General features: G+C 40.1%; 1 protein-coding gene across 4 annotated transcripts in view; it reads left to right on the top strand.

Annotated features, from left to right (window-relative positions):
- Positions 1-12,870, top strand: part of VPS13B (vacuolar protein sorting 13 homolog B) — a 657,044-nt gene that overhangs the window by 469,607 nt on the left and 174,567 nt on the right. For all 4 annotated transcript variants that reach the window (XM_058668587.1, XM_058668588.1, XM_058668586.1 and 1 more), the window contains exon 35: positions 7,196-7,333. In XM_058668587.1, the coding sequence (XP_058524570.1) occupies positions 7,196-7,333 (138 nt within the window). The remainder of the gene's footprint in view (positions 1-7,195; positions 7,334-12,870) is intronic.

The following is a 12,870-nucleotide window of genomic DNA, read 5'->3' as shown; positions in this document are numbered from 1 at the left end:
ATCGCCTCTCTCTCCATTTCAAATAAATATAGATCTTTTTAATTTTTTTGAAAATATTCTTCAACTTTGTTTTTCGAGATTTATCCTCTCCCTAACTACCTTCTGCAATTTAAATACTTTCACTAACTAGTAGCTCAGGAACTTTGCACCATAGAGAAATTTAGTCATATTGGATTTAGCACTCATTTCTGTGGCAGTCTAAAAATCTAGGACATCATAAGGAAATTGAATCAACTGGTTACAAACATTAGTGTGACTGTAGTTACTTGCATCTCCTGCAACAAAAAAATTTGCTTTGGGTCTTTCAGGGAAACTGTTGGATTAACTTTGCTTTCCACTGCTCCTTAACCAATCCATTTACAGAGATGTTGTTAAGCCAAGAAAAGAAAGATGTAAGTGATCAGTCCTGTGGTTGACAGGAGCAACTCTTGGCCGGTGGGGGCAGGAGTTGCAGAGGAAGGATGAAAAGAAAGATGTTGGTGGAGTCTGACTCATGTCATCATTAGATACATAGTTAACATTGAGGCAAACAGATCTTTGAGGTACTGAGATTTTTGAAATCTGGTATTCTAGTCATATTGTAAAACTATTGAAATGTTTTGTCTCTATGATGGGTAGCTTTTAGAAGTATTTACTTTAAAGGCAATTGGGCTGCATTATGTAGTGTCTCATGTTTTTTTTTTTTTTAAAGATTCATGTATTTTTATTGGGAAGTCAGATTAACAGAGAAGAAGAGACAGAGAGAAGGATCTTCCTTCCATCAGCTGGTTCATTCCCCAAGTGGCCACAACAAGTAGAGCTGAGCTGATATGGAACCAGGAGTCAGGAGCTGCTTCTGGGTCTCCCACGTGGAGGCGCGTCCCAAGGCCTTGAGCTGTCCTGTACTGCTTTCCAAGGCCACAAGCAGGGAGCTGGAAGGGAAGTGGAGCAGATGGGGCATGAACCAGTGCCCATATGGGATCCCAGCACATGTAAGGCAAGGAATTTAGCCACTAGGCTACCAAGCCAGACCTGTGTCGCATACAACTTTACTGAAATCTGTTTAATACATGCTGTATTATAAAAAAAAAAAAAAAAGACATTCCTTTTAGAGTGGAGCAAAGCAAAAAAAATTATAACACTTTAAATTTGTAGCATTCAGCTTTTCTGTTTGAGCATTGTAAGCAAAAGCTTTGATAAGTAGAGAACAAGCAACGTTTGATTTTGTGGCTGGACTGAATAGTGTTGTAGGTCATATAATTCAAATGGTCAGCCAAGGTAGACTTTGTGACTGCTTCGTATAGGGTTAAAAAAAAAGCGAGCAGCACTTCAAAAGCCAACTTTTATCAGATTCACTGGAAGCCCTCCCAAGCAGTTAAGTGAAGTTAAGGTTTTCCTGCAGAAGAGCAGAATAATCTACAAAGAATAGTCCTGATGGAGTGTTTCTGCCAAAGCCATAACCTTGATTCATCTGGGAAATGAGCTAAAGTTTTGCCATCTTTACTTTAGTTATTCGTTGTAATGTGGTATGAGGAAGTGTTTTCTTTTGGAGCCCAAATCAACTCAGAAGAAAAATAATTAGTATCATTTTGTCAGTACTGTGTTTTTTTGTTTTATTTTGGTTTGGTTTTTGTAAGTTGAACGAGACTATGCCTGAGTGGACTATGTCTTTTGATTTGATCCATTTCTCCCTTTTGTGACTCTGCAAAAATAGAAATTGGTCTTTTTTCTTAGACTTAGGATCAACAGCATAAATGCACTCATCAACATAAACAGGAATGTATTTCTTTGGAGAGGTACTGTACTTGTATGAATGGGTGCTTACTAAATATGGAGACGTATGAACAAGTTTCTGCCATGATAACAATAATCTGTTGCTCCGCTTATACATGTGTTTTATTTACAAGTTTTTAACATCTTAGCTTGTCTAGTGTTTTCCCAGGTATAGTGACCCTAAGGAATGTGTCGTATTAACGCTGTCTTGATGATGGAATTAGGGAGAAGTTAAACTAATCAGGACGTTTAGTAGTCATCTCTTTACTCTAGAGCATGAGAGACTAACTGGTTGCCTCGGAACCCCAGGCGTGTCTTTGGGACTTTGACATAAATTTTTGCTACTACTGCTGCTGCTTCGTCTAGCCACAGTGACTCCTGAGCACAGGCTTACCCACAGTTGGGATGTTAGTCAAAACCGGGAAAGAAGCCACATGCCCTATCATCAGCCATGCAACCTCTATTGTTCTAGATAAACCCCATTTAAATTATTCTGTTTTTGTCAACCCTATACATTCAGGAATACTTTTAAAACTGGCTGGCCTAACATTTTGTTGGGAAATACTCACTGAAATGTTGGCTGCTTTGGTTAGAATAACTTTTATAGTTGTCTTAATTTTAATCCTTAATTCCTATTCTGTTTCCTATTACTGCCAGTTGGTGTATTTTATCACCTATTAAATCATCTCCCCTCTGTAACTGCTGTAGGGAAGACTCCGGCCAGATGATCCCTCTAACTTCAGCTGCAAGATAGGCACCTGCACTAAATCCGCCTCACCTGACTGCAAAACTCTCATATTATCAAACTTCTCTGTTCCCTAGTTTTGTTCCTTGAAGAGGGAAATCATGGGACTTCAAATACCCGTGGAAGTTCTTTTTTTTCCTGTACTCTTTTCTTTTTGAAAATGGTTAATAAATAGACCTGTTTTTCTTCAGTCTTGGTTAGTCACTGGCCATCTATCAGTGCATACTTAGGATTATGACAAAAGTGGTCATCCATCAATAATTTGAAACTGATGCATATCTATCATGTATATGCAGATAAGTTGTTTATATTTGAATTCACTGATCCTCCCAGCCTACTTTGTTTTATTCACACAATCCATTTTGAAAGTCTAGGTCAGGGGCCCAGCACAGTAGCCTAGCAGCTTAAGTCCTCACATAGCACACGCTAGGATCCCAGATGGGTGCCGGCTCTAATCCCAGTAGCCCCTGCTTCCCACCAAGCTCCCAGGTTGTGGTTTGGGGAAGCAGTCGAGGATGGTTCAAAGCTTTGGAACCCTGCACCTGTATGGGAGACCTGGAAGAAACTCCAGGCTCCTGGCTTCAGATCGACTCAGCTCTGGCCTTGGCGGTCACTTGGGGAGTGAAACATCGGATGGAACATCTTCCTCTCTGTCTCTCCTGCTCTCTGTATATCCGGCTTTCCAATAATAATAAATCTTTAAAAAAAATGATAACTACACTATTAAAACTGCAGAGAATACTATACAAAAGGCTGGCACAGATGTTATTATTTTTTAACATTTATTCTATTTTCATTGAAAAGTCAGATATACAGAGGAGGAGAGACAGAGAGGAAGATCTTCCGTCCGATGATTCACTCCCCAAGTGAGCCGCGACAGGCCGGTGCGCGCCGATCCGAAGCCAGGAACCTGGAACCTCTTCCGGGTCTCCCACGCGGGTACAGGGTCCCAAAGCTTTGGGCCGTCCTCAACTGCTTTCCCAGGCCACAAGCAGGGAGCTGGATGGGAAGTGGAGCTGCCGGGACTAGAACCGGCGCCCATATGGGATCCCGGGGCTTTCAAGGCGAGGACTTTGGCTGCTAGGTCACGCTGCCGGGCCCTAGTTACCATTTATTTTACCTTTTTTCTATACATATTTAGTTTTAGTTAACAAGATTTTTAGTATTTCAGTTGATGCTGAGGTTAACGTTTTGGAAATTTATGTATTTGTGTTTTTTTTTTTTTTACAATGAAATTCTACAAATTGCCTGTCTTGTTCCGTTAACATTATGCATGTTCACACTTAGCCACCAAACATAGGAGGGTGCATGCCTTCTCCTCCTCACCACATAAGATTGTATCAGTCATTTTACTTTGTGCTATTTACCAAATTTCTTGTTTTAATGTGTATATTCCTGGTTCATAGTATGAGTAAGGAGATTTTTCCCGTTTTTCACCGTTCTCTGAAAGGATTAAACATCTTTTTAAAAGTCTTAAAAGTGCTTCAAGAAACTATATAAAAAATATGGCAACCTAAGGATAAATTCATTAAAGTTAAAAGAATTTTTTGACCATATCTATTTTTAAAAGTGTGCAGAGCGCAAGTGGCATAGCAGTTAAAGGACAGCAAGCACACCAGCAGAAGCATTGGCTGCATGCGGCAGGTGAAGCCAGGAGTGCTCAGAACCTAAAAGGTGCTTCTGCAAATCACTGAGAACAGTTCTGTGGGAAAAGGAGTGAACAAGTGCATTTCCAGGGAAGAATCCTGAATTTCTAATGAATGAAAATCCTGCACCTGCCCTTTGGTTTTGTTTCACTGCTAATAACGTAAAATGACTATTTTATGCCAATTCAAGCAGATTGTTTCTTAAACGTTGTATGGAATGCCATATGTTTATTTGAAAATTAATCTGTTGATGCATATCTGGGTTAGTTTGTTTCTGTCATATTTGAACAGTGAGTGTGTGTGCTTACACTTTTTTTTTCTGATTTCTTTAGAATAAATTCATACATGATAACTAGCTAGATCATATGATGTTACACATTTAAAACCTGTTGTATATTACACAGTTAGCCTCCAGAAAGGCCTTCCGCCATTGGGTGAGAGCCTGTACTTACAAGCCACTAACAGAGACAGGAACAGATGTTTTATTCTTATCTCAGAGGTGAAACATTCTAACTCACATTAATAGATTTGCATCATCTCTTATTGCTAAATTCTAGTGTATTTTAAAGTTTATATTTTGAAATATTTTATGCCATTTGTTTTTCTTCATTTATCAATTGATTTTTCTGTTGGTATCTTTATATGCAGATACTAGCAATTCTTGGAAATGCAAAATTGAAAGACAAGTTTATTTTGCAAAGTTTTAGGTCCATGCATACCTTTTTCATACTACACATTTTCCATGAGCTTTCTGATGTCTTTTTATTAGTTATATGCCTTTTGCAATATATCATGTGCTTTTGTGACTTTTTACTATGTTTATGGTAGCCTTTTAATGAAAGTTTTATATGGTCATTTTGGGAATCTTATATTCTTTTAACCTTACTAGTATTGTCATCAGTATACAATATAGTAGCTAATATATTTATATTCTCTAATTATATGTTAACCTGCTGCTTGGAATCATTATCCTAAGAAAATTTACAAAATAGGTTATATATTTCATATTTTGTTCTATGTTTTACAAAATAGATTACATTTTTAAATGTCATAAGGGTAACAATTTTTCTAAACACGTACATGTTTAAGTATATAATCCATGTAACTAATTGTCACCTTTTCTTAAAATATTTTTATTTGTAATGGACATATAAATAGACATTGTTCATATCTGTAGGGTATAGTGCAACATTTCAATATGTGTAGAAAATATGTAATGATCAAGATAGTTAGCATAACCATCACCTGTAACATTTTTAATTTTTTGTATTAGCAACATTACAAATTCTCTGTGCTTGCTGTTTTGAATACGGTTGCTAGCCATAGTTACCCTACTATGCTATAGGATATAGGAAGTTACTCGACCTATCGAATTTTGTACACTGTATCCAGCCAACTTCCTTGTGTCCATCACTCCTCTTCTAATCCTGGATTTTAATTGCTGTTTTTATGTATCACATTGAGATATTTACATCAGTTAATCTGTCTTCAGCATTTAGTATGTTAAATCAATGTTTTCTATGTTGTTTTCTCTTCAAAATGAAAATTATGTGTTTGTGTAGATCAAGCATAGTAGCACATGACTTAATAGCTAATTTTGAGCCAGCTGCATAGATGAGATTCTAGAAATAGAATCTATGTTATGTCAGGTTACCAATTATAAATTATAAACCAATTATAAACCAATTATAAATGCTACCAGAAACAGACTGCTATCATCCGTACTTGACCATTGTATTTAAAAGAGAAAATAGTATCGTATTACTATGTAGTGGGTCTTCTATGCATATTCTCACTGCCTGAAGTTCACTGATCATATAAAAAGGGAAGAATGCACTAGCTTAGTTTTTGATCTTCACCACATAGATCTAATGTCACGATCAATTGCTTTCAGTATTTTCTTTGAAATCACATAAAGGTTCATACGTGCCAAAATCCATAAGGATCACATGATAAGGTCAAGGAATACACATTCCAAGGCAGAATTTATGTGCCCAGTTCACATATGACAGTAATACTGTATAACCATATGTTGAATATAATACACTATGTAAATGCTATTCTTGAAAGCAGTCCAGTCAATAAAAGCTAAAATAAATAACACTTTAATCACACATTTCAAATAGACTGAAAATGGAATAGATGAGCTGCGTGGCAAGAACATCCCTCTAAAGCTGACATTCAGAGGCTATTAAAACACAGAGTAAAACAATCATGAAACTAAAGAAAAATTGAATATTTAGACGTTTTTAAAAAGTCTACTACACTGTATGCCAGGATACAGCAGGCTTTCTTTTTATTATTATTTAAAGAGCTGTTTCAATGAAACCATGGATTCCCAAGCGTTTAAAAAGTAATTTCACTTTGCTATCACCAATAACCAAGAAACCTTATTTTTAAGAATATACAAAATTTTCCAGAAGAAGCATAAAACACATAATATTAAAGATGATAAGTCAGAAAAGCTCAAGTTGTAGTCATAATTGGTTCTGTTAAAAAACTGCCCACTTTTTATCATTTGAAAAGGTAATGGGAAGGCTACTGAAGTTAACTTCAAAAGCCTAGCAGTAAAAAGTGACTGTAAGGTCAATAAAACTCTGAAACAGATCTAGTAACTGCTAAGTAGTGCTAATCCGCTGCGTCTTTGAACCTGTATATGCCTTTTAAAGCTGACAAGTTTGCCTCTTTTTTCTTAATTTAGTTCCAACATCACATTAAAAAAAAAAAAAGGTGAACTATTAAACAGCAGCTCACAGTATAAAAACTTTACGTTTACCTAAAGTGGACACAAGTTAAAGTTTGAATTGTCTTTTCTTCTTTGGACCTGGTTCTAGAAATCCTGTTTTCATCATCCCACCTTGTACAGAGATAGTTTCTACCCTTTCTGTTCGAAGTACTTGTGTTCCGTATGTGTATAAACAAGTAGAACAGTGAAGGATGCAAGCAGTAATTGAACCATTTTTTTTCTCCTGCGTATCAGCTCACACTCTGATACCCAAATGGGAAGTTTGTGATGGAGCTGATGCCTTTCATTTTCATTTTCTGACTCTAGATCCTGGGAAGACTCTGCCTGAAGCCCTTGATTTCAGTACTGTATGGCTACAGACAGTTCCTGGAGAAACAGACAGCAGAAGTGGTATCCCACCTTCCCTCCTAACGCTGCAAATCAAGGACTTTCTTAACGGACCAGGTAAGTCATGAGACAGCTTGCTGTGAGCGCCTTTGTTTTTCATGTGCGTTTTCTTGACACTCATGCCCCCCCCCCCAAAAAAGCTTTAATTTGCTTCTTAAGAAGTTTAATCTTTTAGACTATCTGATCTGAAACTCAAAGGGGAAAAATTACCGTGAGTCTGACAGAAAATGGCTATCATTTAACCACTTTGGAACCCATAGGGCCCACTGTTTTATTTCTGCCTTTCTACTAGTGAACTTTGTGCTGTTAAGCAGTTGATCTGATCTTTTGCATGTTAGTTTTCTCACCTGTATGTGAAGTGATGGGTGGATAGAAAGAGGAATAGGATCCATGATACACATATGTAAGATAGCACATACAGGGTAAATTTGATGGGTAGGGTGTTTTCAAATGCTTTGGAAAGTGCTCGAAATGTGATAAGCACTCAGCTTTAGGTAGACACAGATACCAAAACACATTGAGTGCTTGTTGTGTGTCAAGCACTAAAGTGTTTTTTAAATTCATACAGACCCAAGGAATAGGCCCTATAATTGTCTCCATTTTTGAGTAAGAAAACTGAAACAAAGTTGAATTTATTTGCCTGTACCATAGTGACAAAGAAACCGTTCAAGGCCAAGTCTTCATGACTCAAAAGACCAGGTATTGACATCTGTGCTTCACTAATCTTAGCGTAATTGAAGGTTTTTGTAACCTTTTCTCCCATTTCCATGTTCTTTTTCATCTTCCTTCATCTAATGTTCCTCTTTCTGTTTGTTCTCCCCCTTGCCTCAGTTTGGTCTTAGTTGTTTATTTAAACGTAAATTAGTACATTTCAGGTTTTTTTTTGTCATTCTACACTTACACTGCTTCAGAATTTGTTATTCCTCAAAAAAATTGTTTGCTTCTTTGTTAAGAACTTAAAACGATGATGTGACACTATACTAAGCTCTCTAGTTGTACTCTGTAAGATGTGAATGTTGGTGAAGAGGAAATATCCATCCGTGGACTTGGCTGAGTGTGTGCTTTAAGGCATGCAGTGTGTGCACGAGCCACAGCTTCAGCAGGAATAAAAGGCCTTCCCCAAGCACCTGTGCTTTGGCCTCTTTACTGGGGCCCCGTTTAGCATGTTTCTCCAGTGCTTGGCTTTTGAAAGGCATAGAAGCAAGAAAACTATTTCTAATCATAATGAAGATCTAGAGTTGAGGGCAAGTGAGAACCTGGTGATGAAGATTAGGGGAGTCCTTTGGGGTGAGGAAACAGATGGACGGAAAGAATATGAATACCAGTGCTGGGTTAGTGAATGTGAGAACTGTGGTTTATTGAATTCAGTATCAGGGAGAAACACTCTGTACCCCATTGACTGATGCAGTGCTTCCACCCCACAGCAACTGCAGGACCCTTCGTAATTTCAGTATTGTGCACATGTGGAAAACTGAGCATGTTAGGATGGATGAATTAAAGTGAGAACACATGATTAGTTCCTAGACAAGTGGAAGGGGATTGAGTTTACCTCTTATTTATCATTTTTAGCTTAGAGTTTCTTTTGTTTTGAGTGACAGTCTTCACTCTGGTTAGAACATTTTTTTGTAGTTTATATTTGATTGATTTGTTAAAAGGGATGTAGTGAATTATCTAATTTTTATTTTTCATGGTACAGTTCCATAGGCTGAGGGATTTCCCCTAACACCCTCCCCTTTTTCCCCGCCACCATTATTAAAATAGTGTAGACCTTCAGCAACTGTCTTAAGTCCATCATTCTGGTGTTTAAGTGTACCATGATATTGTAGATAGAGGCAGTGGTAGAAAGTATCAGTGGTCAATTGCATACCATATTTTTAAGGCCGTCTAAGATTAAATCTTAAGGGCAATACTAATAAGTGAATGAGAAATAATATAATTCTACCATTTAATATGTTCCTGTAATGAAAGTGGTGTTTGATCAGTTTTACTTTGCATCTCTTAAGATGCGTTTCAGACATGAGAGATAATGCATACCTTTTCTGATTTTATGTCCATTCAAAAATAATGATGATATATTTGGAGAGGCAGACTTTAATAATTTTTTCCAGCATGATTCTAAAACTGAGGCTGTGTTTAAATCATCTCTAGAAAGCTTGTTAAAGTGCAAATGATAGGGCCCGGCAGCGTGGCCTAGCTGCTAAAGTCCTCGCCTTGAATGCACCAGGATCCCATATGGGCGCCAGTTCTAGTCCCAGCAGCTCCACTTCCCATCCAGTTCCCTGCTTGTGGCCTGGGAAAGCAGTTGAGGACGGCCCAAGAATTTGGGATCCTGCCACCCGCGTGGGAGACCCGGAAGAAGTTACTGGTTCCCCGCTTCAGATCGGCAAGCAGAGGCTGTTGTGGCTCACTTGGGGAGTGAATCATCGGACAGAAGATCTTCCTCTCTCTCTCCTCTCTGTATATCTGACTTTGTAATGAAAAATAAATAATTTAGCAGTTGTAGATAATAAGGCTTGTGCCTATACCTCTAACAGGCTGCCAGGTGAAGAGGATGCTTTTTGCTTTATGCACAGTACTTTGGTAGCAATGTTGTATATGAGCTGTCAAAAAAATTTTTAATACTGGTTACATTTACTTTTAAAAATTTTTTTAAATTCTTGATGATGATTATATGGTTGATCTGTATGGAAAAGAATCAAGGGTTAGAGAAAAATGGGTGAAATCATTGTTTCCAAATCTTCTATTTCTTTTTATTGTTTCTAGGGGAAGGGGAGAGATAAAGGGGGAAGCCAAAGCCAGCCTCCCAAATGTCCTGTACCCAGGGATTGGGAACCACCACCTGCTATCAACCCAGTCTCCTGATGCATGTTCTGAGGGTTCTGCCCAAGTAGTTTGGATAGTTCTGAAATGTGTCGATTTTGCCAGTCCAAGGATTGAGGCAGCCCTCCCAATGTCCATTGGCTGACATAATCAACCTCAAGTCTCCATTCACCCAGATATTTTATGTCTTCATTTGGTTGGGGTAGTTGTCCAATTTGTTCTGTTCTTCTGCCACAGTACCCAGTGGGCTGCCATATTTTCCATGTACATCATGGTCTGTGTCCACTGCTACTCCTTTTTCACTCACAGATGGGCTCAAGGACCAAGGCCAGGCAACCCGAGCCCCACTGGATTCCCTTCCCTGGGGATCATGAACCCAGCACCCAATGCACAGGAAGGACCCAGGATCCAGGCCATGCGACACAAGCCCTACTGGATCCCTGCCCTTGGGGCTCATGAACTCGCCACCCACCTCACAGGTGGGCACATGGACCCAGGCCAGGTGACAGGAGCCCCTATAGATCCTGCCACCCCCCGCCAGGGCTCACTAACCTGGTACCCACTGACCCCAAGCTGGCATGGCTTGCCTTACCTCGGCATCCACTATCACGTTGCACAATGTGGCTGAGTCCAGCCTATCCTCGGTTCCAGCTCCTGCTGGTGGGTACTATAGTCTAGCCCAGCCGAGCCAGCCAGATCCCCATCCTGGTCCTAATATGAATGACTGGTGTTGTAGCCTGACCTGGCCACTCCTGTACCCTGTCCTGGTTCTCAGATCTGCCAGTGGATGTTATGAACTGGCCCAGACCATTCTGTCCCCAGTCCTGTATGTATGGTGGCAGGTACTGTAACTTGGCATGGTCTGGTCTGCTCTTTGCTTGGTTCTTGAACTCACCTACAGGGACTGAGTCTCGATGAAGGAGTTTCCCACGCTCCTCTCTTGGGCCTCCTCCCAGTGGCAGATCTCACACACCAGTGGTTTCTTGGCCCAGGTTGACTCTGTCCACCTCTTGTCCTAGCAGAAACAGGGGCCTTGCTCAACCGGCTCACACCCACTCTGGTTCTTTCTGTTGGATGTTGCAGCGCAGCCACATCCAGTCCACACCTAGACATAGCTTTTGCATGGTTTAGCAGGACTTAAGACCTAACCCAGCCCATTTTTTTTTTTTAGATTTTTATTAATATTTTGCATTATGTGACAGTTTCATAGGCTCTGGGAATCCCCCCACCCCTCCCCCTCCCCTCCCCCCTGGTAGATTCCTCCACCTTGATGCAGCATTACAGTTCAAATTCAATCAAGATTCTTTCCTTGCAAACATATACCAAGCATGGAGTCCAGCTACTTATTGTCCAGATGGGTTGAACAGTTTCTTGGGGAGACCATTTCTGGTCCGAAGTCAGAGCTGGTATAATATCATCACAGTCAATTAAGAGTCCCAATATAACATCAACAGCAATTTGCGATATTATGGAATTGACATGGTTTTGAGTAACCAGTATGTTTAAAAAAAAAAAAAAGTCCTAACCACAACCTATGATTAGCTCATTGACGTCTCAATTTTAGTTTATATACAGGACTGGACCGGCTGCTATATACCTTAAAATGGCTATAGGGTACCATTCAGCTGTCTCATGGTTATTTCATTTTAGTATTTAGCCATTTGTTGTGTTGAAGTATAATTTTGTTGATCTTGGCAGATTTTGGGATAATCTAGACTGGCTTGTAACTCTGACAAGATATTTGTCGACATTTAAGGTGCAGAACATTTTTTTTGGGGGGGGGGGTGCAGGAAAATCCTTAACACCATGGTGAGGAGTGACTAATCTTTGTGTCCCACCCAGCAAGGCATGAGCCAATCCACGCCAGCTCTTTCCTGTCAGATTTCAAGCTCTACTTTCTGTTGTTTGTCTATTTATTTTAGGTTTTTTTTTAGTTTGTATGATTGTTTGTTTGCTGTGAGGGGTTTTTGAAGCGATCCCGATGGTCACTGCGAGGGAGGGCGGGGGTCCAGAGGTGGAGCCAGGCTCGAACCAGAGAAAGCTCTCCTCCCTGGTCCCGAAGGACATTTATTGTTCTTCTGTGTCTGCGGACCGCTCAGTAGCCCAGCCCATTTTATACCCACTCGGTTCTCACAAGTTGGTGCTGAAATCTAGCCCAGTCTTCTGCTTCCCAGACCCCTCTCACACCTGCACCAAGGGAGGTTGTAGCCATATCCAGCCCAGCCCACTGCCCTCAATCCAGCTCTCATGATCACCAGTGGGAACCCCAACCCAGCTGGGGCATCTCCTTAGCTCCCCAGCTAGGTCTGTTCCTATCCACAGCTCTTGGCCTGCCAGCAGAGATTGCAGTTCCACAGGAGCGAGCCCACACGTCCCCCACAGATTCCGCTACTAGACCTGATTCTCATGTACTGGTTATTGCCATGGCCCAGCCTAACATCACCCATCCCTTGTTCTGATTTACTGGTGGGTACTGTGATCTTGCCCTGCCAAGTAGGCCCCAGCATTAGCTTTAGTGTGTTTTGCTCAGTGATGGTCTGTGCTAACTATCTTAGCTCAGGTTTCCCACATGTCCTGGTACTTTGATCTGACTCTTAAAGGCTCTCCTGTGTCTCCTTATAGGCCATTTGGTCTCAGCTCCTCACATGTACAGTATATATTCATCTGTACATGCGCATGTGCATGCATCTGCATGTACAATAGCCTTATTCATGAAAATCCTTCAGCAGTGATTTCTCACCTGGGCATTAACCCTCAGGTCATCACTCACCAGC

Source organism: Ochotona princeps, chromosome 9 (genome assembly GCF_030435755.1).
Source record: "Ochotona princeps isolate mOchPri1 chromosome 9, mOchPri1.hap1, whole genome shotgun sequence".
Lineage (NCBI taxonomy): Eukaryota > Metazoa > Chordata > Mammalia > Lagomorpha > Ochotonidae > Ochotona > Ochotona princeps.
The sequence above is the reverse complement of the archived record's forward strand: the minus strand, read 5'-3'. Positions and strand labels throughout refer to the sequence as shown.